At 39.4% G+C, this 27,740-nt stretch overlaps 1 protein-coding gene across 1 annotated transcript in view; it reads right to left on the bottom strand.

The window, feature by feature from the left end:
* LOC136826865 (dual specificity protein phosphatase 23-like) overlaps positions 1-27,740 on the bottom strand; it is a 198,315-nt gene that overhangs the window by 129,458 nt on the left and 41,117 nt on the right. The window contains exon 2 of the mRNA XM_067084368.1: positions 15,354-15,506. Within this exon, the coding sequence (XP_066940469.1) occupies positions 15,354-15,463 (110 nt within the window). The 5' untranslated portion in view covers positions 15,464-15,506. The remainder of the gene's footprint in view (positions 1-15,353; positions 15,507-27,740) is intronic.

Genomic DNA, 27,740 nt, shown 5'->3' with positions numbered 1-27,740 from the left:
CACCTATCACTAACTAATAAAAGCCGTAAGGCTTACAAAGAAATACTTCACCAACTGACAAAGAAATATCAACCAGGAAAGTACAAATTCCAAAATCAAGCTGCTGCCAACCACGGCACTTCAACCATCAGCCGGCAGAAACAAATTGAGCTCTTTGCTAAGTTGTTCCTCTCTTTCCCCCCGAAAGTGGGCAGGGCACGTCACCTACTCCAAAACAAATGAGTGCGACCTGTGAATTTCAAAATTTTAAGCTGCCAGATAAGTTAAACTAATAGCTATGTAATTACTAGGTAAGTTACTTACATAAAAATAATTTTTTACTTGCTAAAGGAAACGAATGTAATAATGAAATTACTTTTATTTTTGTCACATATAAAATGGGTTTACAAAGATAAATTAGCATACTTTATGTTATAGTAAAGTCCCTCAAAATTGCAAAACAGCTGTTTCCTGATTCGTTTCTTTACTGATGTAAACCTACCTCAGTTCCCGTCCCCCCCACCCCTCTCTCTCTCTCTCTCTCTCTCTCTCTGTACTGTACATATTCTTTAATGAAATATGAATTACTGTGTCATTAACATAAGAATAAGAGACTAAAACTCCAGGAAGTTCACATCATCAAATGAATGCGTGCATGCATATGTATGTTACCAATTTTTTTTTATTTGCTTTGCTTGATTTACTGTACAGTTTTTATTACTAGTTTAGCTGACTCTCAAGTATGATTATCAAACATACCATAACAGCACACAAGAGACTATTTTATCACTGTTGATGTTTCATCTCTAATCACCATAAAAATATTTAAAATGCTTATTTCATATGCAGGCAAGACAAAACCAAACAGGCTGTAGCAAGTTCACCGACGGCATGGAATGAGTGTGTGCAGGCACACGTGACTGCTTTTCTTTTTTGGTCTGTGAAACTAAAAAAAAATGAGAAAATACAACAAAAATATAAACAAGGAAACTGTAGCATAACATATAAATAGTGTAATAAGAGGGCGTGTGTTAAATGTATTAGGCTTTAATGTAAACATACCTCAGTTCTCTCTCTATCTCTCTCTCTCTCTCTCTCTCTCTCTCGTATATGATTGCAGCTATTTTTGGTTTGAAAGAATAAAAAATGAAAATGCAGCTTTACAAATATAAACGAGAATACTGTAGCATATAAAATATAAATAAAAATGGAGTGTGTGTGTTACTGTACTTAGACTTTGATGTAAACATACCTCAGAGTTTTAATCTCTCTCTCTCTCTCTCTCTCTCTCTCTCTCTCTCTCTCTCTCTCTCTCTGTACTGTTCATATCCTTTATCAAAATGTGAATTACTATAGAAAAACATAAAAACATGAAAGAAACATAAGTTCTATCAAGTCAGGCCTACCTAGCCCACATCACCCATCCAACTCTGCATCTCTGTCCCCCAACTGTAAAAAAAAAAAAACTGCTCCCCAGCTCCACCCACATTCCAAAACAACAACTCTGAGCCTTCCTCTACTCAGCCTTACTGCTCCTCCTCTCCGATGGCGCCAACCCATCCGACCCATCCTCCCTACCATGGAAACTTCTCGAGGCCTCCCCAATCCCCAACACCCTTTCCTGGTCAGTGTGAGTATCGGCAGTGTTACCAACATTTCTTGAGGGCAAGTAGCATTGCCAACCACCAGAGAGAGGTTTTTTTCATTTTTTCATTTTTATTTTTATACATCATATATCTTTGGGGCCTTGGTCCCTGGCCTGGGTGTGTCAGATAATGTCAAGTTCCGGATAACAGCAATCCAGATAATTGAGGGATTATGTATATCTTCACACTAGCAGGTGAGTCAGCATTCAGAATAAAAAAAAGTATGATCACTTGGTTGACCCAGATGGCTCTCTAATTCACCTGTTCTCACCAGGTGACTTGAATGTTATAGCTCTAGTCAAAATTCTTCTTGACTGTCCACTAAGTTGTATCAAGGCTGCAAATGAATCTGCATTTACATAGAAAGGAAAATATCCCAATAATAAATAATAATTTTTATTATGAAAATTTCTATTACCTAGGATAAATGTTACCTACTGATGGGAGGAGTATGGTGGGTCACTGCAGCTAGACATAAATCTATTCAGCCAGAGACCACCCAAAACATTCTTACCTGATCTGGGATCTTTCCTGGATAGAACTGCCACTAGAAGGTAAATTCCATTCAAGGAACCAGGCTCTCATGTAAGAGCAAAGAAGGGCAGCCTTGCAGAGTAAACTGCCTCTGCAGAAACAGTGTAACGAGACCGCTGTGCCTGAGTCTGAAAGCCCAGTAAATGACAGTCCAGTTAAAAGTTGTGGAGTCTTCTGATTTCTAAAGATTTAAGCAAGGAACAAATTCATTCCTACTCTCTGCTGATGTCTCCTGACTTCCAGCTATATTGGTTTTATTCTCTATTTCCTCATATTTATTTATTCATCCCCTTACCCATAACCTCTCTCTGCGGGCTGATTTCCTCTGAACGCTTCTGTTTAGTCTGCTGACTCTGTTTATATGGTTTATTAAGATTTAAAGAAAGAACACCTGTGATACAAAGGTAAAATACAGACTGAATTTTTTATTATGAAAGTTAGGCCACCAAATTCACAAACAAATGATTAACTCTCTGCCTCTGATATAGACTTTACAACTTCTAAACATATCTTAATCATCCTTACTGAGCAGTGAAAGGCTTCATCCTCATCACCAGGTCAAAACTGGGATTTGAACACCTCTCAGTAGTAACTTTACAAAAGCCTACATTACAAGAAAATACTTGAGTCACCCTGGAAATCCCTCATTTCCAAAATGTTTAATACCTTCATGTTATCGCAAAAAGGTGGGAAGGTGTACATACCTAGGTTGGATCAGCCTGGAGAAATGCATCCAAACCTGAGGGTCATAAGGGAGCAATAAACTGAAACAGGAGTTTGGCTGATCCACAAATACGTTGTTCTTTCCTTTGATGAACTAGGAATGGGCACTATTCTTCTTGCTTCTGTCCAACGCAGCAACTTTCCCATGAGGAGAACATCACTGACTTCATGTCACCATAAATCATGACATGCTAAAGTGATTGTATAGTTGGAAAATACTACTACCTTTATCCCTCACCAGGTGTTTGCATTACTGCAGGCTCTTCCACAGTGCCAAGTGTTGAGACTGTTGATATACAATTCTTTTTCTCTCAGTGACCACACTCCCAACATCTACTGATCATCCAGGAATGCTCCCCAACCATTTGTTGATGTATTCAGGTCATGAGGTTCTGCCCTTACTTCCAGGGATAACCCACAGAAATCTTCAACAGTCTGTCCATTACTCTATAATTCCCTGAAACTTAACAGAACTAAAACCAGATGCAAGTCTGGAAGGGACTTCAAACAAAAGTGCCCTTTCAAGTAAATTGTTATGGACACATCCTGAGTCTCGCTGACCATTAACTCTTCTCCAGAGTCCATATGTCCCAAAGCCATTGGAGCTTTCAGAGGAAGGGGCTAAGTGACTTGAAATCTTTCGAAGAGACACAAGAAGCTGTCTATTCATCACTCTGAAGGAAAAGCCTGAGGCTCTGTGAGAGTCTATTCTCATCCCAAGATAGAGAATAGACTGGGTTAATCAGGAGATGTATATCTGATCAATGATCAGAATGCATGATTGACCAGATGAAGACATGATCCTTAGCCCTCTGATCTCATTGTAAGAGTTTACAAACCAGCTAATCATCTCATTTAGATGAATCCTTATCACTACAATAAGATGACACCAACCATCTATAAAAGCAAGTAAACCTCGTGAAATTGGAGGTGCTGTACACAGGCCAAAGCAAGTGCACTGAATTGATATACCTTTTCCCACAAAACACAACGATAAGAAATCTCAGTGACTGAGGATTTACAGATATGGCAATATACATCCCATGTCTACTGGGATATCCAGTCATCTCCAGTGAACTGCTGCCAGAATTGTGCTGATGAGTCTAAGAAGAAAGGGAACGGATAATTAAACTTGTTCAGGTTTGACATGTCCAACACTAGGCTCAAACCCCTGGAAGCTTTTGGAACTAGAAATAATTGGTTGTGTAATCCTGGGGGAAATTACTGATACTTGTTCTATCACTTGTTTCTCTACCAAATTAATGACATCATTCTGTAAAACTAGACACTTTTCCTGAAGGTGAAGATAAGAAGGAAAGGCTATTAGAGACACCAACAGCAGGGGAAGAACCAGAAAAAGGGAATTATACATAGCTCTCCTCAGTACCCCACTCACCCAGATTCAGTCCCTGTTCCTCCAAACAGTCCGGGAAGGCCTGCAGTTGGCCCCAAAATGGAACCTGAGGGCTGAAAAATTCATTTTTTCATAGTAAAGCAATTGACTTTCTCTTCTTGAATCCTGAAGTGGATCCTCTGGAGGGCTTACAGGCAGAGGAGGAAGAATGGGAGGAGGAAGAGTGAATCTTAACCAGATGGCCAGAAGGAGAAGGCACAAGTCTTGTACTGCTGACTTCAAAGATTGTCTTAGGAACTTGCAATTCTGAGCTGAGATATCTTCCTGACTACATTAAAAAAAAAAAAAAAAAAAAAAATCCAGGCTAAGGGGCAATCCAATGGTGAGTCAGCGAGCATTCCCTTGAAGATTCTGAAATTACATTATCAAAACAACCTAAAAAGTCTAACAACTCTTCCCAAACTTTAATCCCTTCTGGCACCACAAACTCGCTGAGTTGGTGCAAAAAAGTAGTGACTGTACAGAGCAAAAGCTCAGCTAGAGACAAAACTTCAATTACTCTAAACACAGGCCCTCTGCCTCAGCATTACTCCAAAGCATTTTCCAGTCTCAAGAGCAAATCTCTTTAACAGATCAAATACAGTAAAGAAGTCTAAGTCTTGGCAGAAGACAAGCCATTGCCAGTAATATGCCCATAAGTGCTGGCATTCAAAAGAAACTTTATACTCATCAAGAATCACCCAGCATGCCCTTTAGAAGAAGAAAGCCTAAATTTCTTCACCAGTTCAAATGGAGCACATATAAGGATAAAGAGAAGCACAAAGCTGCAGCAGATGCCTAAAAACTGAAGGTGACTCCTCTGCATCAATCTTGCCCTCTGCCAGGCCAGGTGTAGGGGCGACAGCAGCCGATTCCTCAATAAAAACCACTGGTGCCAAAAAAGGGGAGATGGTAGAAAGTGCATTCTCTTGCAACTCACCTGAGTCAACAAGAGATGACAAAATATCACTAGGCACCACAGAAAATGGGGAAGAAGGTTGGAAGGAGGGGTGAAAGGGAAAGCGCCAGTGGGATACCTGACACTACTACCTCACCTCAAACTGCCACAAAATGAAGTTAAAAGGGAAACATTAGCAGAGGTGGAAGGAAAAAAGTTGCTCAGCACAGACAAAGAAACAAATGAAAAAAGCCAAAATGTGCACCTCGAGGAGAAAGGGAAATGGAAGACAAAAAATAAATATGAAATGCAAAAAGAGAAGAGGTAGGTTCAACCACTGACTGAGTTGAACTAGCCTTAGAATTATAGCATATTACCAAAGAGATATTACCCTTAACAATGATCTACTCCTACACCAGTAGCTATATCAGCACTAACCTCTTACTACTGCTGCTGAAACTGACAACAGTAAAGCCTAAATTTTGGTGTGAAGACTTGCACTTCACAAATGATCCTTTGATGAGCAGTCCAAAATGGTTCGACATGCATGAATGAGGAAGATGTCTGGAGGGCCCAGTTCAACTCCCACTTCTCTGGCACTGGACTTTGCACTGTCGCTAGGTAGTCCTAAGCCCCAAGTACTGACAGGTGAGGGCATCGTGACAACTTACCATACCTCTTGAGGGGACCAAAATTAATAAACTATGGAGGCCATGAACTTGTTCCTAAAATGAATTTTGTCAGACCTTTAACTGACTGGAAATAAAACACATCCTGTTCTAACTTCCTGGAAAGCTTTTCCTGAACTGGAAGGTGGAGCAGAAAGCAGAGCTAAGGAAGAAGGCTCAGGTCTTCAAAGAGTAGTATCCGAAGGATGAGCCAGAGATAGTGAAGTGACATTCAAAGGCGAAGGCTCTTGAGAATGAGAAGTGACAGGCCTGTGCACTGAACTGCATAACTGTTTTCTTCATCTGTCTGATTCCCTTCTTTTCTTATGTTTAAGGAATTTGAGCCTAAAATCCTTCAATTGGTTCCTACACTTTTCAAATTCATACTTGGGATCACACTCATGACCCTTACAACTAGGGCTTCCCCAAAAAAAAACCTGCTTACGTTGTAATTGATGTTTCGGTTGCGACGGATGTGTTACGTCATCACCGCGGTGACGTAGTAATTGCGTCAAGAGTTTTGGGTGGAGTGTCTTGACTTCTCTGCCACACCTAGCGTTGTGTGCGTGTCTCATATATTGTGACTTTTTTATAGCAATCTGCTGTTCGCATCGGCGTTTGGGGGGTAATAGGGGCAATATTGTATTGTTGTATTATTTCTGGGAACTTTTGTAACTGGGTAGTATTTTATTTGATATTTGTGAATTACAGGGTGCAAACATTTTTACGCAAGTGTGTATGCACTTCATAGCATTTTTTTTACTTTTTTTCTCTTGTTTTATGTAATCACACACGTACGTGCGTTGTTTTTGGGTGCATATGTGCGTGTAGGTAAAATGTGTACATGTGTATGTGGGTAGAGCGGTTGCATTTGCTTGAATGGCACATTTTCCGCTTGGACAAAGGAGGAAGTGTGCATCCAGCAGTTTTTGCCTTTGGAGACAGAGTGAGTCTCTGAGGGTGTGGTGCTAAGCATTTTCTCTATAGGCATCATCAGGCCTGGGATGATGATTGAGGGGGTAGTAGGAAGGGGGAGTTGTTGCTCGTAGGGGGTGGGAGACAAATCTCTCTCTCTCTCTCTCTCTCTCTCTCTCTCTCTCTCTCTCTCTCTCTCTCTCTCTCTCTCTCTCTCTCTGTGCTTGAGAAGCACAGAGAGAGAGAAAGACAGGCGATTCCCATTTTTCCTTGTGTCCTTTTGTAGCTTGGCCTTGAAAGAAATGAACTTGACCTCTTTGACTGATTAAAGAGAAATCACCTGTGCACATAAACAGCACTTGTTTTTTTTTTCTCCATGGAATTTGGGCATTTAATTGCAAGGGTTAGCTATTTTTGAAATTATTCTTTGGAATTTAGTTTGATGATGGGTTTAATTCATTGGGAATTTATTTAAGGGATTACTTAATAGTAAATTTAGTTTTTGGGTTTACGTAATTCTGAATTTAATTAAGGGTTTAATTAATTTTTTGAATTTTTTGTTGGGTTTTGTAAACTTTTAATTTAATTGTTTGTTTCGGGAATTTTGAATTTGATTGTGGGTTTAATTAACCTGGGATTTAATGATGGGTTCTGATTAATACCTTTCTTTTGAGTTTTGGGGATTAAATTGTAGAGTAAAGGGATTTAACATTGTAGTTTTGGGTTGTATGGGAATTCTGTTAAGGGAAATTGTTTTGCCTTCGGTTTTTTGTTTTGGTAAAGGGTATACTTTCATGGGACCTTGGGAATTTTTGCATTTGTGATTAGCCAAGAATAAGTTTGTGAATTTAAGTACAAATATGAGGGGAGGAAGTAGTGATCAGAGACTCCTTAGAGCAGCCTATGGTTATGTATGACGCGGAGATCCAGTCCGCGGTCCAAAGAATTTTGTTGCAAGTCAGAATAGCCAAAGATTGATGGGTGGCTTGAGTTCTAGGATCCCACGGGATCGTTGCTTTAACTGTAATTTGCAGGGACACATTAAGAGATTTTGTCGTGTTAAGTATTGTGGCAGTTGTAAGCGTTATGATCATCCTTGGCAGTCTTGCCCGTCTCGGAGACAGTATAACGATAGGCCCACATTCCAGAATTTTGGTAGCCCAGATAAGGAAGTCCTTCACGCGATTTGTTCAAGGGGATCTGGTAATCAGCAGACATTGTCAAAAGACCGGTCTTTTGTAAAGGAAAACTGGATGGGTGTCTCTTGGGATATTGGACTTTTGGGAGAACCCGCAAGGTCGAAGCCTGTTGTAATTGGGTCTGTACAGGGAATAAATGTAAGGGTCTTTATAGATACAGGTGCCTCCATTAACCTGATGAACGAAGAATTATTCAGATCAATGTTTCCCGATCGATCTTTGAGACCTGCTAAGGAAGCTGTATGCGGTGTTCAGGCAAATAAATTAAGAATATTGGGTTGTTTGGACATAGATTTATCCCTTGGGGGTAGATCTTTGATGGAAACATTTCTAGTTATAAGGGGATGTGCTTTGGGAAATACATTGTTGCTGGGACATCCGGCATGTCGGAGACGAAAGATCTCGGTTCATACAGGGGTTTCCGGTTTAACTGTGGGGGTGCCTGGTGTGTTTGTACTGTATGAGGGGCAGACGTGAGTGTAATGAGTGAGAATGTCTCGGGAGTACATGAGGGTCCGGGGCTGAATGATGAACAGGTGCCGGGTAAGGTCAGGTGCTATAAGGGAATTTTGACTGATGATGTCGTGCTTGGTTCGGGTATGGTTGTGATGGTAAAAGTGCAAGTGAAAGGGGTGCATAAATCCAGACAGATGTGTGTGTGGATGAATGCAGTGAGCATTGAAAGGAGTTTGGTGTACGAGTTTGGTAAATAATGTAACGAGTTCAGGGGAAACTTGGGTGGAGTTGCTATACTGTAATGATACAGTTTGCAATTACCAGAAGGGTACTTATGCAATCGATTTTGTTGACTGGGTCGATGAAGATAATTCAGTGAACATTGTCGGGGATTTTTGTTCTTTTTCAGAGGCAGATTTACAAGCTAGAAGGCAAGTTTTTAGGGATCAGTTAGCCAATGCTGATTACAAAGAATATGCTGAGGGTGTAGAAGATGTTCTGGTCGAGTTTGCGGACATAGTTGCACTCAAAGGGGATAAGTTAGGATTAACGAATGTGTTAGAACACAAGGTTCAGTTGGAGGATAAGACTAAGCATATTTTTGTTCCTTCATACAGGATTCCTTTCAAGATTAGGGAACATGTAGAACAAGAGGTTAATAAGTGGGAAGAAGAAGGCATTGTTAGGCCTAGTTCATCACCCTTTAATTTTTCATTGCTCGCAGTCCCCAAGAAGGATGGCTCAGTCAGAGTTTGTGAAGACTTTAGGAAATTGAATGAGAAAACCATTCCTGATCGCTGCCCTGTGGCATGTTTGCCAGATTTATTTTGTGAGATAGGCAGTAAGAATATTTATTCATCAATTGATCTAATGCAAGGGTACCTGCAGGTTCCGCTGAGCGAGGAGAGTCAAAAGTACACGGCCGTCTCTTTGCCGAAGGGTCATTATGAGTTCACACGAATGCCATTTGGTTTGACAGGCAGTCCGATGACTTTTACTAGATTAATGAATATGGTTTTTCATGGCCTTTTAAGGAAGAAAGTTCATATCTACATAGATGATATCTTAGTTGCCACTGATTCAGTGGAAGAGCATCTAGAAGTTCTTAGGGAAGTTTTCAGAAGACTTAGGTTAGCGGGTTTGAAAATAAAGTTAGCTAAGTGTAATTTTCTCAAGAAGCAGATAGTATATTTAGGGCATGTCATTTCTAAAGAGGGTGTCAGGGTTAAGGCAATTGTAGAGTTTGCTGCACCCAAGACTAAGAAGCAGGTTCGGTCAATTTTAGGCATGGCCAGATTTTTCCGTAGATTTGTGAAGGGTTTTTCTGTTCTGGCGTCTCCTTTGACAGATGTTCTGAGGGATGATGTGCAGTTTGTTTGGGGAGAGGGACAGCAAGTATCTTTTCAGAGAATCAAAGATACTTTAACAATCCTGCAGTGTTGAAGTTTCCGGATTTAGAACATCCATTCATGTTGGTAACAGATGCGAGTAATGATGGGATAGGCACATGCCTTATGCAGAAGTTCGATGGAAGACTCCACCCGATTGCATTTTACAGTAGGAAGTTTAAAACACGAGGTAGTATTGAGCGTCTCTGGTCGGTTGTCGACAAAGAGGCATTTGCAGTGGTCTCATCACTTATCCATTTTAAGACGCTCTTAATGGGCAATCAAGTAGAGGTTCTGACGGATCATAAGCCATTGGTGGATCTTTTTAATAAGCCGGATCTTTCACCCAAAAGAGCCCGGTGGTATTTGACAATCAGGGATTTTGATGCTAAAATAAAGTATATAGAGGGTAGACAAAATGTTGTAGCAGATGCATTGAGTAGTAGTTTTGCTGATCAAGAGGGTACTCATGTATGTTATGTATCGGGAGATAGCATTGACTGGGATATTAGTCTGGTAGAAGCGAAACAAGATGAGGATGAGATTATGAGAGATGCAAAAGCGTTTCTTAGAGGGGAATTTGTTATGAAGGGTTATCAGCTGCCTTTTGCAGGACTTGAATTAAAGGGTAATTTGTTAGTTAGGAACATTAGATACAGGCTGAGAAATAGTGCAGATAAGGGTGATACGACGCAAATGGTTATTCCTACGAATTTAGTACCTACGGTATTAGACATTGTTCACAATAGGTCTAGCAGTCCTCATTTAGGGATTGAGAAGACGTATCACACTGTACGAGGACAATGCTCTTGGAAGAACATGCTAAATGCAGTAGAAGACTTTGTCAGAAGTTGTTCAGTCTGTAATACATGTAAGCCATCAAGGGTCGTTTCATGTAGATTGGGTTCATTCCCAATTCCTACCAGGCCCGCAGCAAGAGTCCACATGGACATCTTGAGTAATTTCTGTGAATCTAGTTATGGCCATAGGCACCTGTTGGTGGTCGTTGACGAGTTAACTAGGTTCGTAGAGATTTTCCCGTTGAGGCATAAAACAGAGGAAGAGGTGGCAATTGCATTTTTTCATGGGTATATCTGCAGATACGGAGTACCGGAGGTTTTGATTACAGATAACGGACGCGAATTTGTAAATCGTACAATACAATGTTTTGTGGATGTAATGGGGATTAAAAAGGTTAATATTATTCCATATAGACCGGAAGCGAATAACCTGTGTGAAAGAGCAAATAGAAAGGTCACTGAAGCTCTTAGAATGACCATGGGAGGTAATGACCCAGACTGGGACTGCTATCTTCCACAGATCCAGCATAGCATTAATGCTATGACTAGTGATACCATTGGAATGTCTCCCAATGAAGCGCTGTTTGGATACCCAGCGTGAGGCGCATTTGATCTATTGCCCATTGCAACAGGTGACGATACGGTAAAGTCGCTGATTTCAACTACGAAAGAGAGATATGCGCGCCTTGCTAAGAATCTTGAGATGAAAACGCGAGACATAGTAGACAGGAGTAATGCAAAACCAGATAGAGTCAAATGTCAGGAATCAGCTGAACTATAAGCTGGGTCCTAAGTTTGAAGGTCCGTTCCGTGTTGTTGAAGCAAAGAAGGGAAATAGATTTGTTGTTCTGGATGAAAACACGGGTGTGTCTCGATTGACACATACTTCTAAGATCAAAAAGATGGGTTAATGGGTACTAACATGGGTGTATTCCTGGGTTGTATTGTTGTTTTGATAATGGGTAGGTTACAGGTTGTTTTTCCTTTCGGGTTTTAATGGGTTGTAAATGGGCATGACTTGTAGTTTGTTGTAATTCAGGAGGACGTTAGTCCGTAGAGTTATACAAATCTTTAGTAGTTCAGGTTCATTGTGATTCTGATGTAAGCTGCAGTACTTAGTGTAAATTGTGTGCAGAATGCCCTATCAGTTTTGTAGATATATGAATTTGAGTTGTTTTTTATGGATCGCATCTGCGGTTAGGGACTTCATCATTTGCATTTGGCGATAGTAATGGGTTACTTTGAGTTAATGGTTTGTATTCACATGACTTTGGGAATTGTGACATGGGCTAATTTCATAAGAGGTTAGACCCGTGTGATATTATGTAAGAATGTTATGATGTGTATTTGTCGTCTGATGCAATATCTTTGAATATAGAATTACAGAATAAGGGTTTGTTATTTAGGATTTTGTTTTGGGGAGGTATTTAGTATATTGGACTGAATAGGTCTAATCTTTTACAGGTTGGGATATGTCAGTTAGGATTTATGAGAGGTTTACGAAGATGTTAATAGGGATATCGAATTTGGGATTTTTCAGTTCTCTTTTAGAATTAAGAGAGCTGTGCCATGGGTAATTGTAGTTGTTAGGATTGTAGGAGCGATTGCCAGTATGTCAATCACTATTGTGCTGACAATTAGTCGGGTATTGAGCAATATTCACTAACCAGAGTAGAACTTTGATGTTTTTTGCGAGATATGATACCTTTCAGATGTTTAGGATTGTTTTTCGTGAATTCAGTACATGGATAGGGTCTCGGGTAATTTTTTATTGGGTAGAATTTTTATGAATAGTTCCTTAGAGTTAGTGTACATGATAGTGGGTTGACTGTGGAAATTCCAGGTAGCAATTTGAAATTGTTTCACACTGAGATCATATGACCTTTGCACTAGCAGTCTGACTGGTTCAGTAATAATATGGCATAGGGAATAGACGAGTTACTTTTTGATATGACTGTCAATATGACCAACTTACGAAAAACACCACTTCCTCGCAACGGAGCTGTTGGAATAGCTTCACCGTCCTCAATATATGGGAAAGCTGTCAACGATACACCTGCACTTTTGTGAGACGATCGAGGGTTTTGGAGAGATGTCGGGCTGGACATCTACAGGTCGCCGTAGTTTCGGGGAGACGTTGGGTTGGCGCAAAGGATTCGCGAGCGCCTCTTTCAACATGGGCTTGTGCAGTCGCAAGCCTTTCATCTTGGTTGGATCGCTGGGGAACGTAGGAATACATTCAGCTTGGACTGGTGCAGTCGCAAGCCTTTCATCTTGGTTGGATCGCTGGGAAATACCTTCATCGTTGGCATGCGCAATTGCAGGCCATTCAGCGTGATGGAAGTAACAGGAATGCAATCATCTAAAGTATTGCGTTTCTTAAAGAACTGATTGTGATATAATATCTGTGTTATGAGATATATATAATTTTTGCATCTAGTGTTGATGACCCTACAGAACTTTCGATTAGACAGTTATCAAGGTGGGGACACCTAGAGGTAGGTGGACTGAGCTACTGTAACTGGTCACGAAGGTGACCTTTGAAAAGATGGTATCAGCTGTTCGAGAGATCATATGACTATACACAGCATGTAATAAAATGCCGAGTCTTTCGATTTCAGCAAAAGTCAGTGTTCTCAGAGACCCTTGGTTACAACACATGTGGAGTGGAAATGCGATTTCAGCAAAAGAACCTCCGAGAAGGTTTATCCGGTTATAGATCCGGATTTGAAGAGAACATCACAGTGGAGTGTGTAAGTACATGTGTGACCAAGTACCTCGTGACGCCTTGTTTTACAGAAGGCGTGCCTTATCATACCTAGAACTCAAACAATGTCACGAGTGTGTTCATATGTGCGTTGCAAAACCCATATAATGCGAGTGTTTCATAGAAAGAGGGGGCAATGGGATCCGTATTGAGTGACATTAATATGTGGTCTGTGTAAAAGGGAAACACACAGATGGAATCTGTGTTTCCAGAGGACTATTGTGAAGTGAGTACCGCTCATAAACATTTTAGATTTTTCTTTCAGACTCTGGGGAAAGACTTTATCCCTGTTGCAGTGAAATCTTGTGTTTCTGCATTTTTTTTACATTTTCTGGTTTTTAATATAACGCTTGTTTTTTTACAGGTATTCCTTCCTCCTTCCTTCTCTTCTCCACATTCCTCTTCAAGGAAGGGAGCGGTGTGACATTTTGAAATGACCTGTAGAATGTGTTAAGTAACCTTTTATGATTTGGAATACAGCGAGTTATTTCTATATTTCCTTAAATAATTGGGTGTTTATGTTTTGGGACCTTATTCAGAAGAATTACATAGTTATGTTGAATCATTCAATTTCATTCTTCGTAACTTATTTGAAGTTATTTTCGTTATTTTTTTTGTCAATAAAGTTTTTAGTTTTGTAACCTAGTATCTCATTCCAGTAGTCCTTAGAATTTAGTTAGAGGCAGAGAATATCTTATGATGTGAAGATGACAGATCAGCTAACACCGCAAGTCGGCCCTCGCTACCATACATATCTCGGGAAAAGTGAGATACCAACCTCTGTTCTTTAAACAGAGACTTAAATAAAGTATAGGCCTCGGAAATCAGGCCTATAACATATAGGACTCTTGGACTCAAACCCAGGAACAGATCCCTAGGGTTCAAGAGCCCCCTCACCACATCAAGGTGGTCCCAAATCGAGGGGGTGGGGAACCAACTGAACAAAAACCTAAATTCCAGTGACCACCTGCTGAAGTGGTATGAAGAATTCTGACAAGAGCTAAAACATTCAAGACACACCTAGTGGAGAACAGGTGAACTAGACAGTCATATGGGTCAGCCAAGCGATCTTCTTTTATACTGAATACCAACTTGTCTGATGGTGCAAAGATACAGCTCTCTATCAGCAGGCAAGATTCATCCTAAATAATCACAATCTGAAATATCCTATTTCAACAGACACAAGTGTGCACACAAAGAAAATGGAGAGGATACTGAACATGGGTAACTAAAAAATGCTGACATTCATGGCAGGAGTGTTTTGGGAGGATCACATTATTGTACAAATAAAAATTATAGCGATTTGGTGTTTGGAGTTTGAAAAATATAAGATGGATTAGTCATGTGAGGACATGGAGAGAAGAGTAGTTAGTTAGTTGGGAAAGTAGTAGATATGGATGCAAGAGGATGATGCCCAATAGAAAGGCTCAGAGAATCATGAAAACGAGCACAGACAAATACCTAGACCAGATGGGAATTCAGACAGAAGAGTGGAGAAACTCCACTTCAATACTACACATTTACATGGAAAATTGGCATACAGACATTTATAACGAGAATGATTATAATAAACTGAGATGCCAAAACCTCTCAAGGGCTGTCTATAAAGACTCAATCAGGACATATGGACTGCAAAAGGATCAGATCAGTGAAAGGCTATAGCAACAGGTCACTGCTGCTGGCATCACAAAGAAAAGCACTTTGAAAACATAAACTTTTATATAATGTAGGAACACAATAATCATCAATTACACCAATATGGCAAAACAAAGAGCTACAGTGAAAGGGAGGTGGAGGGGGTTAATCCTCCCTTAGGTACTGCACATCATGATAAAAAAACAAAAAATTCCTCCAGCCAGGACATATCACACTAGTAGCCATTATATACATAATAAAGTTGTAATTTTGAGGGGTTCCCTAACCACCATAATGGCAGTTTTTGGTTTATGTTAAGTAAAATAACTTCAAATATAGTATTAGCACTTACCTAAGCCAAATAATTTCTCTGTCTGTTCTTGGCCAAGAACAAGCAGAGAGCATCCCGTTTACAACCCATGAAAAATTCCAAGGTTCAATACCATTTTCTCCTGAAGTCATGATCAGAGCAATTTTTTTCTTTTTTAAGATTGCTGAGAAGTAACTGAAAAGAGAAGAAAATCTTTTGAATTTGGTTACAACCTGGGCCTTATCAAAGCAACAGTACTATCATCCTAATATGATACAAACATAGTGGTAATCCACAAAAACATTATTAGCCATATACAGTTCCACTAGCACTTCAGATTAACAGACCTCAACTTACCAGACAAAGAAAGAGACAAAAGTGTCACTCTGCTCTAGTCATAACATGCTCAGGAATTCTTAGATGTTTGGTTAAACAACAGGTTTTGACATAGGAAACCCCCATTTTTAATACCAGCTGTGAGTCCTCAAAGGAGTTATTATTATGGTCCTGCCAGGGGATCCATAAGACAGACCAACCAATATCAAAGTCGTCTCTCATATATGGCCTTGGCCATGATAATGCCTGTTGACATAATGACTGAGTATGAAGGACTCAAAGTTGGAAGGCTCTGTCCCCTACCTACAGCAACAACCAATATTCACAAGGTCCATCAAAGAAAACATTCACTAAAGATTCTCCTCCTTTTCAACGGGGAAAGCAGGTGGGTTTGAGGACTCAGAAGCTGCCAAAAATAGGTTTTCCTGTTTTTTTATAGCATTGCTGCTGTTCATCCTGAAGGAGCATATAAAAGAAATTGCCAAGTAACAAAATGGCATAGCTCCTGAACGACTAATCCCAGTGATCCACATGAAAAAACTTTCCATGGTAAAGTCACACAAGTCATTACCAACCTCCTTTTATTCAGGATCCCCATTGGGGGTTTAGCAATGAAGAACAGGAAAACAAGAGTCTATGTATATTTTACCAGTGACTTACCTAACTATGATGGGTTGGGATGCAAGATTATTGCTCCCCCTTACTAATATCTCAGAATTATCATGACACCAAGAAGGCCCTTCGCTTTCCGCTAAGGCGCCTCTGGGCCAGGCTTACCATACCACCTACTGACACTTAGTGTAGCTGAATGTGTTTGAGCTCACAGCAGTAACGATTGAGGAACACTGCCTCTGATGACCACCCCATAAACTCGAAGATTTCATGTAAAGAGCCAGCAGAGTGCTTACCTTTTGGATGTCATTAGACTTAGGTAAGTAGAGGGGAGCTGCCTTTTTAATCAGGGCACTATGCTAATTCTCAGTCCATGCAAAGAGAGTGGCCTGTTTGTGATAAAGTATAAAAAAAGAGGACCATCTTGGCTGTTTGCCATGACATCTAGGTAAACCTGGAGTGTTCAGACCCGGCATTGTGTCTAATCTGAAATACTCAGTTCCATGAAAGAATAGGGCATTTCCTCTTCAAAAGGTCCTGAAATGACAGGTCAGGGACAACAGTAAGTGACAGCTAAGTGTGTGGATGATGAAATGTTGCCCATGTTTGAAAGAGACTAGTTAGCTAATCCAGGCTACCAATGCCAAGGTGGCCAAGAAGACCACCTTTTAGAGCATAAGTTATAGTTTGACTGGGGACACTGAACTGAGATGACAGGAGGTGAAGAACCTTATCCAGGGACCAGGTAAGGGGATGCCTTGCGGGAGCTGGTCTTTGCAATGCAAAGGACCAGAGAAGCGAATTAAAACTTCTATATTTGAACTGATGCCAACCCATACAGCAAAGATTCTGACAACACTGCCTTGTACAACATAGCTTTTATAGTATCAAGGCACTTGTCTTCCAACAAAGTTAGTTATCCTTCAATTATCCGGATTGCCATTATCCAAAACTCAACATTATCCAACACCCAGAACAGGGTGTGTTGTTATGCTTATGATTTTTTATTTACATTTTATGCTAATCTCACTTATAATTTTTACTGTATTTACTATTTATTTATTTTTATTTTTACAGCCCAAAAGATAAACACAATTGTGAGAGAGAGAGAGAGAGAGAGAGAGAGAGAGAGAGAGAGAGAGAGAGAGAGAGAGAGAGAGAGAGAGAGAGAGATGAAATATCAAGTGGTCAAGTATTCTCTTGTGTAATGTTATGGTATGTGTGATAATCATGCTTAGAGTCAAGAGTCAACTAAACTTGTAATGAAATATTGTACAGTTAATCAAGCAAGGCAAAAAAGAAAAATGTCAAACATGATACCAAACTAAGGAACACACACGAACACAAATGCACACACTATACAGGGATGGTAACGTCAACATTGATGAAATACCACATGTAGATGTAAAATACATACAGGCATACAAAGCAAAGCTTCTGTGACATGAGGTGTAATGAAAAATCATTAATTCCAATAAAACAGAAAATTATCAACTAAATTTTAGTAGTTTCTTAAAATTAATTTGATTTAGATAATCGTCACTGACAAATGCCATAGGTACTAAAGATGTAAACATTAGGTGTTTACACAGTTTCCATGACAGTCATTACTTACCAAATGAATTTCATTTTCAGTAGATTGTACTAGGCTAGGCTTTCAAACAAGATTACCAAACTTATGACTTATGTAAGAATTCATAACCTTCACTTATTATTAACAACCACTTACCAAAGAACTGACATAAACAACATCGAGTATGACATAAACAAATGAATCGGGAAACAGCTGTTTTGCGATTTTGAGGGATTTTGCTTTAACATAGAGTATGTTAGTTTACCTTTGTATATGTTTTAGATTTATGCACAAATATAAAACCAATCATTCCAGTAATACATTCATTTCTTTTAGCAACTAAAAAATTATTCTCCTTATTCGTTTGCTAGTTCGTTCAATCAACTGATTCTAAGAATGTAAACATAGTCATTCCCAATGGCAGACAATCGGTTTTTTTATACATACTATGATGATGATATAACATGATAATAATACAGTAAACTCCTCATATTCGCGGTCTCACTATTCACGGATCTCTCTGTGGAATGTATCGATCCATTATTCGCGGAAAATTTGCCCATTTTTCACTGAGAAATATTCACTAATTACTGTATTTTCATATCATTTTCATGACTAAAAGCATTTTTTGTGATAAAGCTAATAAAATACTCAGGTATACACATTTTTAGAGGTTTTTTTTATATTGAAACTATCAAAATAGGCAGTTCTAAGTGTTTTTAGAGGGGTTTTAGTATTTATGGATTTTATCTATTTGCAGGGGGGTGCGGTACGCATCCCCCATGAATATGGGGGATTTACTATACAGTATGAATTGATTCAGTAAGTAAAATACAGTAAACCCCCCGTTTTTGCGGTCTCACGATTCACGGACTCACCTATTCGCGGAGTTCTCTATGGAACATATATACGCATTATTTGCTGAAAATCTGCCTATTCATGGTATTTTTCACTGAGAAATATTCACTAATTACTGTATTTTCATCTCATTTTCATGACTAAACGCACTTTTTGTGATAAAACTATTAAAATACTCAGGTAGTGCTCGAGTTACGATAGTTCACCTTACGATAATTCAATTTTGCAATGGGGTAAGCAATTAATACCGATACGACAATATTTATAAAATATATTTTTAAATTTCTCGCAGGCGCAGGCAGCAGTGTACAATCAGGCAGTGAGAGAGACCAAATTATAATAGACCAGCTTCTTTTCCTCCAACTCTTTATCCCGTTTTCTAGTTAAAAAAAATAACAGAGAATGATAAAAGAATTGTTAGTAATGTTATACTCTTGCGTAAATGCATACAGGTATAAACAACAACCCAGAAACTGTTGTTTTGTTTATCAGCGAATCGGATAACAACAGCCCTTTTGCTTGTATTTCAACCATCGTACGGTAATACACGATTACCGTTAAGTAGAATAGGACTGAATTATTTTTACATTACACCCTTATTCGGTATGGATAAAAGATTGGCAAGGAAATATACTGCTAAATTTAAGCTGCAAGTTGTAGCTTAAGCTGAGAAAACAATGTTCAAGCTGCTAATGACTATAAATTATCGTGCATCGGCAACATGAATGAAACTCGACCGTAATTAAAATTGGAGAGAAAGTATTTTAATCAAAACTACTGGGCATGAAAGAACACATTACTGCTATTTTTACACCGATAGACGGATAGACGATAAATACGTAAAGCTCGTATTATCATGAAATCAAGTGAAAACAGCGAACGGAATCTTGATTTTTTACACAAAACAAACGCCCCCAAACGGCCAACGTCATCTATTGACGAAAAAAATAGCTAAATTAATTTCACAACGAGACTTAAGTTATATTTCGACTTAAAAACCTTTCATACAGTAACCCAAAAAATAACCTTGCCCCATATAAATAAAGTATCTAGAGACTCATTTACGCTAACTATAAGCAAGAAAAGCACTCTAAACTGAGTTAAAATGGTGAAATAAACATCGCGTAAACAATTTTCAAACCAAAACATTTATCGCTGTGATCGCAATTTATAATACAAAAGCAATATAAGAATATCTACAATATTATTGGATGCAGTGAATTTAGGCATAACATTTTAAAAGATCCATGGAAAAGAAGCATATTCGTTATGTTGATGTTTGTATAATATAATATGTGAATATAGAGTACAGTATAATGTAGGCTGCGCTATTGTATATGTATACGATATACCATAGTGTAGGCTAAGCTAATTCTTGTTCGTTATTCAATTTCTCTTTGTATTGAATTATCAAAAGTCACTCTGCATGAACCTTCAGAATTAGCTGATTAATATTAATAATTACTATACCGTGTACGTATGTATGGAGTATACTTTATAGTGTAGGCTAGGCTACCATACATGTATGCATGGTACCGTATACCCTAGTGTAGGCTAGGCTAAATTCGAGATACGTTTTTTCCAACAAACGATGGTTTTTTTGGAACCTAACCCCATCGTAAGGAGGATAATATATGTATAAGCATTTTTAGTTTTTTTTGTGTTTGAACTATCAAAATAGGCAGTTAATTGTTTTTAGAAGGATTCTAAGTATTCGAGGGTTCTAGCTATTCGAGAGGGGGTGTGGTACGCATCCACTGCGAATACAGCGGGTTTACTGTATATCAAATATGTATAGAGTATACTTTATAGTGTAGGCTAGGCTACCATATATGTATACATGGTACTGAATACCTTAGTGTAGGCTAGGCTGTATTCGAGATACGTTTTTTCCAACAAACAATGGGTTTTTTGGAACCTAACCCCATCGTAAGTAGGATAATACCTATAAGCATTTTTAGAGTTCTATTTTTTTGTGTTTGAACTATCAAAATAGCCAGTTCTAAGTGTTTTTAGAAGGGTTTTAAGTATTTGCGGATTTTAGCTATTCATGGGGGGTGTGGTACGCATCCCCTGCAAATACTGGGGCTTACTGTGCATCCTAAAACGTAAGTTCGTGTATAATTTCTTGTTCCTTGGTACCAAAACCTGGAGTATTTGGAATAAAGAATGGGACTTGAAATCTGTGGCTTGACCTCGGACCAGAAATTTTTTTTCCTTTGGGGTGTTGGGATTAAAAACTAAAAGCTTAAGCCTTTTTTGTCACTTGTCAATTTCTTTGTAAAGCTCCTTGAAGACGAAACAAGCGACTACACTATCAAAAAACAGGTTTTGATGTAGGAATACCTATTTTTGGTAGTTGCTGTTGAGTTCTCAAAACCCTCCAACTTCCCTGACGAAAAGGCATGGAATTTGGGCAAGGGATCATCCTGCACTGACCAACAGAGAGTAATGGCTCCATGGTCTTTTACGGCCCAGTTGTAAACAACAGGGCGGATGCGCATGCGCAACAGTCACTCCTCTTCTGCAAGTTCTTTTGACATTGGAAAAACTGGTTTCAGCTTCGATGAAGATAAGGGAAAGTGTCCTCTTGTCTTTGAGTCCATTATATACTCCATCATGTGTTATAATGTTAATCATTACAACAAAATACCTCGCCAAAAAGACCAACTAGATGAGAATTCTTTGATATTAGTTTGGTCACCATGGGTTTCTTGTAGACCATGGAAGGCAACTCCTTGAGGACTCAACAGCGACTACCAAAAATAGGTTTTTCCTGTCAAACCCTGTTTTTTGATAAGGGGCAGAGTGAACTTGTGGACTTCAACTACTATTTGCTGAGGCAGAAGCACCCTCACTGTTGGCCTCACTCTTGTTACACTTTTTATGGAGTTGGGGAATCTCCATACTTTGAGCAGATGGAGGAGAGGATGCAGGAGTTCTTACTCTCTTTGGAACTTTAGTTTGTTCTTGTTCTATTTCTTTGGGAAGGGTTTCTTGTTGCATGAGAGATGGGAGAGACAGAGGGAAGGTCTCATCAATTGGAGATGAATATACTGTATAAGTAGGGACATCTACCTTAAAGAGAAGTGCTTCAACCCTAGCAAGTGGAGCACCTAGACCAGATGACTGGGTCTTAGTCTCAAGAGTTCTTACTTTCACAGCAGGTAAAGGTGCTACATTGCTGGCTTGAGTTTTTACAGGGGCTACGGAATTCAGAACCATAGCATAGGTCTTTGTCGAACCAATTAATTTTTTAGCATAACTAATGCTTATATGTTCAGCATTAGCATTACATACAACTGCTTCTTCATATTTAAATTGCTTGCAATTTTTATTGGGTGGGGTATGATCCAGTTCGCAAATTAATACATTTTGGTTGTTTCGAACAAGGACCATGTTCAGGGGCTGAGCAATTATTACAAATTTTATTGTTTTTGCAGAATCTGGATGGGTGACCGAATTGAAAACAGTTATAGCACTGCAGAGGTTTTGATAAAAAAGGTTAAGCTTTGACCCTTTCATTTCCAAAATTGACATAAGATGGTATGTCAGAGTCCTCAAAAGTTAAAATGACCATATTTGCCTTTGGAATTTTTCTTACCTTCCATACAGGGGTTGGACTAATTTCTGATATTTCACTTTCCATCAATTCACAAAGGTCTCTATCAAATACTACTCCTCTTCCGTAACAGAAATTCACGTGTGGTCTAATTTCTTTAATTTATCAGCTTTCTTGAACTTCTTCAATGTCAACATATTTGATTGGGTCTTTGAGCTGGCGTGAATGACACGGCCTTTAACAAACCTTGAGACGTTACCCATATCAACAACCCCAAGCTTTTTTTTTTTTTGGATGTATCTGCTAAATTTGTAGTAATTGTAATTTTCCTCCCTAGCAGATACTACCAACCACACTGGAGGTTTGGGAGCTCTTTCAAGAATGGCATTGTCCTCCAAATCTGGCTGAGCCACTTGTACCCATTGAGATGGTTTATAAACACCCATGTTTTTAGGGTTCTTGTCAGACAGTGCTCCATTGAAAGTTGATTTACAAATGTTGATATTATTATTATTGTTGTGGCTTTAAGTGCAGCTTCATGTTTTTGAAAATTTACCTATGCTTCCCCTTCCCCTTCATTTTCATCAAAGTTCATTCTTATCTCTATTATTTTACCATAACTAGCAAACGAAACAGTGAGTTTCACAGTCACATTCCAAGGGAATGTGCTCTACATGTAAAACTTTTAAATTATCCACCATGTTCCCACACTGGTAAGTTTTCAGTTTGTGATGACTACCCTGAGAGGTGGTACCACCACTGGAGCATTCCACATCCATGGTCAGGTTCATGCCAAGAGATGTCATTCGTGTCAAGGCCTTGTCAGAGGTCGTCATATGTGGCAAAACAGTGCCGTCAAAGGGCCCAGGGGTATTCGAATCCTTATAGCTACTAGATATAAAGATCTGAGAGGAAAAAAAATTCAACCTGAAAACCTTAAAAAGATATCATCAGCTTTTCATGGAGTTTATTCTTCTACCAATGGTACAAGTGAGAGCCGACTCCCAAATGTCCACATCCCTACCCTTCCCCACAAGGGATGGCACAACACGATTAGAGTGGCCCAAGTGTAAGTCAAACCCGCTTGCTAGGACTGAGGGTATTGTAAGAATACAATCATCCCTACCCTGATCGCATTATGGGCAAACCGGATAGAATGACGAGAATCCTATCCCCATAACCTGATCCCCTGGAATCCATGGCCCAGCCCTAAAGAATAGCTCCACCCTTGAGCTATCAATCTGATATCTCTCAAGTCCAAACATTATCAGGTAGTTGATGGTCCTACCACAGTTCCCACTATTTAGCTTCAGATATAAACCCAATCCCAGCTATATCTTTTCCTGTTTATCAGGTCCAATAAATTTTAGCAAAAGTGGAAAATTCCACAAAATTAATCCAATGAAATATACAATGATATATATGGGACGCTTGGACTCGAACCCAGGAACAAATTCCTGGGGTTCAAGAGCCCCCTCACCACACCAAAGTGGTCACAAGTTGAGGGGGGAACTTTTTGCTATAAAAAGCTATTGGATGAAACTTACCCTCAAATTTCTGTATTAAACATGCACCTACCCCTTCTTGACTGGCATCAGTCACTAATGTGAACAGTAAAGAAAAATCAGGGAACTTCAAAACTGGAGGACTCATTAAAGCATCTTTGACTTTCTGAAGAGCTACCTCCTGAGCTTCACCCCATGAAAACTGTACATCATCCCTCAACATATCTGCCAAAGGTGCCGACAACGTACAAAATCCTTTCACAAATCTACAGAAAAACCTGCCATTCCTGTGAATGAGCAAACACTTTTCTTATTCTTGGGTGTAGGAAAATTTGCAATAGCCATGACCTTCTCATCATTCAATTGTACACCTTTTGAAATGACATCCTAGATATACAATATTTTTCTCCAGAAAATCATGCTTGGCTAGTTTAACTTTCAGACCTGCCATCCTAAGCCTCTAGAGAATTTCTCTAAGTACTGTACTTCTAAATGTTCCTGTATAGAGTCCGTAGCACCTAATATATCATCCATATAAACAAATACATTTTTCCCCATCCCATGGAAGATTGTTTACTGGCCTCGTAAATGTAATAGGACTACTTGACAAACCAAAGAGCATCCTTGTAAACTCATAGTGCCCTTTTGGGATTGAAAATGCTGTCAACCTTCTACTTTCTTCACTCAACGGTACTTGCAAAAATCCTTGCACGAGGTCAAATGATAATTATTCTTGCCCCCAATCTCCATAAATAAATCTGGCAAACATGCCATTGGATATCTGTCTGGGATTGTTTTCTCATTTAATTTCCTGAAATCTACACATATATGATACACAGACTGAACCATCTTTCTTTGGTACTGCTAACAATGGGAAATTTAAATGGAGAAGAGCTAGGCCTAATTATACCTTCATCCTCCCACTTGTTAACCCTGTTGTTCACCCTGCTCCCTTATCTTAAAAGGTATTCTATATGACGGGACATATATCGGGTTCGTACCCTTCTCCAAATGAACCTTGTGTTCTAACACATTTGTCAACCTAAGTTTATCTCCTTTTAGAGCAATAACATCTGAGTATTCAGCTAAAATTTCACCTAAACTTCTATGTATTCTTTATAGTCTACCACACCCAAATGATTTCTAAATATCTCCCTTCTAACTTGCATTTCAGCCTCTGTAAATTAATTTTGCTCCCCATTACCGCTACTGATTCCATTTCCTTGCTTCATTCTTCCAGATCCCAACGTATTCCTTTGATACCTCATAAATGAATTACTGCAGTTTAGCAAGTCCACCCATGTAACCCTTTTATTTAACATCTTGTTTACGAAAATTGTACTCACTACTCTTTTAAGTTTCTCACTGCCTCCCACCACACACACCTGTTTATCCGCTTTTATATCCCTCCCCTTCACTTTCACCATACCTGGTTCTAAAATTATATCCTCCATTAAAACACCTTTATATGTCCTGTTTCCTGCACCATTAGGCTCACTTTCTCCCTATGAGTCATAATTTCTCCCTATTTCCTCATTATCTCTACTTATTACCTCATTATTCCCCATTTCAAATACATCCTCCTCCATTTCCACAGTACCTATATATGGGATAAAACCCCCAGTTTCACCAGCCGTTATACCTCCTTTACTACGGTATATAGAAATCCCAATCCTCCTACAAGGTGGATGCCTCAGTAAAATCTTGTTTCCCTAGGTAAGTCCCCTTGTAAGGTGTCAAAGAAACGAGCAGGTAAAAGTTACTGCTACTTTATTACAGATCCAGGCAGCTTATATAGCGGCCGACTGACGCCGCCCGCGAGAGACAATGGAATTGACTGTGACCTGAGGTCGAAACAATAAACAATAATATACAGTGAACGAGTACAAATTACAATACAAAACATACAGAGCTACAATATGGATACAGTCTTGATGCCTGTGAATGAAGAAACATGTGATTTCCGCTGGTGACGCTGGTGGGGTATGCCGACGAGAGTCAGCACGCTCAAACGCTGGTTCGCCGTGTTTAGGCCGCTAAGAGCGTTTTGGAGAAATCCTGGAGCCAAGACTAAGTCACCGTGTGAGTCCGCTAATGGCTCCGGGATACTCCGGGGTCACCACCAAAAGCAGGTAAAAGTTACTGCTACTTTATTACAGATCCAGGCAGGCCGACTGACGCCGCCCGCGAGAGACAATGGAATTGACTGTGACCTGAGGTCGAAACAATAAACAATAATATACAGTGAACGAGTACAAATTACAATACAAAACATACAGAGCTACAATATGGATACAGTCTTGATGCCTGTGAATGAAGAAACATGTGATACACAATGTGTGACATTTGTATAAATACGCATAAAGTAAAAATGATTAAAATGCGTGACCTGGCACGTTTTAGGCGTGACTAATTGAGCTTTGAAGAAAATGGGAAGTCACCAAAGAAAACAAGCTCAGCGGAGACTTAATTAATGGCGCCGCCGAAACACTATCCTGGCGCCGATGTGGTGACTTTACACCCTCACCACCAAAACTGATTCCTGTATTAACTGGTTCCCTAGCGAGAAACAAATATCTGCCGTTCCCACAACATCCAATTTATGAGCTTGGACATTGCACACTTTATCCTCTGAATGCCTTAGTTGAAACTGAGGGAACTTCGATTGATAAAAGTCAAAGTCCATCAGACTGACCGTCGCCCCTGTATCCAAAACAATTAAGAGGACTCGATCCGGCTACAGCTCCTTTCACCACCGGCTTCCGTTCTCCTGTATCTCCCAAAAGTCCTATATGACATGAACATTTTATCCTTTCCCTTTTGTTTGTTCTGTCCTCCAAAAATAGTTTCTGTCTCAGGAAGTTTGTGGATATCCTTCTTGAGGAGCTTTCTTACAGCCACTTCCAAAATTCTGATTTACTGGTCTATCATTACCCTTTGAGTAACGGACAAAATTGCCAATTATGTGAAGGATTCTTACACATGCCACAATATTTGGTTCGGCAATATTTCTTAGTATGCCCTGTCTAGTACAATTAAAGCAACAAATTTTCGGTGTATGATCTGTAGATTTTTTATCAATCTCCACTTTACTGTAAAAACTACTAGAGGCAAAGTTTGATTCTCTCTGCAGGAAGTTCCTTTGGCCTACTGTCGTGGTTTTAGACATTCCACTGAAAAAAGTGCTATCTACTGTTGGGCATTTCGACATGTGCTTCTTGATTTAAGAAAAGATATCTACTGTTGGGCAATCTACATGTGCTTCTTGATTTAAGAAAAGATAAAAGTTTCTTCAGAAGTAGCCTCCACCGGTCTGTCAGAACTGCTAACTATTGCGTCTGGTGCATCATTCAAAATCACAACCTCTATTTACTCAGTCCAAGCTCTCAATTTCTCAACCAAATCCGTAGGTGAATCAAACAACTGCGAGCTATAATCTACCATGGAACTCTGTATTCTCCTAATTTTATAAAATGCTCTCATATCCTGAACCAAATCTCCACATTCATCCGCCCCCTAAGCAGTTCTTAGAAATTTCTTTAAATCCTCCCAAGTACTACACCTCCTGAACTCAAAACTGCGACAGCGTTTACCAATGTCTGTCACATCTAATGCCAGGAACCCTCTCGCCTCATTAAGTGCATCTCCACCACCTGCGATTCTCTTGTTAAGTGATTCTCAACACTTTTGATAAATATCTCAACTGGCTGTCTCAAGCTTCCATTTATCAAGCCCCCAAAGGACTGGATAGGGGACGTAAATGTCATGATCCTATGAGTCAATGACTGATCTACTGATTCCCTGCCTTTCATTTTTCTGACTTTCCCCTTCTCATTTCTGTCTAAACCAAAAGAATCACTCACCCCCAATAAAATTCAGCCTGATCCTAAAAGCATGTAAGATTAAAATCTTATGCAATACCCTCTAAAAAAGAAGAAAAAAAAAAAAACACTATCCCCCACCTAGCAATCATTCATAAACTC

Source organism: Macrobrachium rosenbergii, chromosome 41 (genome assembly GCF_040412425.1).
Source record: "Macrobrachium rosenbergii isolate ZJJX-2024 chromosome 41, ASM4041242v1, whole genome shotgun sequence".
NCBI lineage: Eukaryota > Metazoa > Arthropoda > Malacostraca > Decapoda > Palaemonidae > Macrobrachium > Macrobrachium rosenbergii.
Note: the sequence above shows the minus strand (reverse complement) of the source record. Positions and strands in the feature narration are given on the sequence as shown.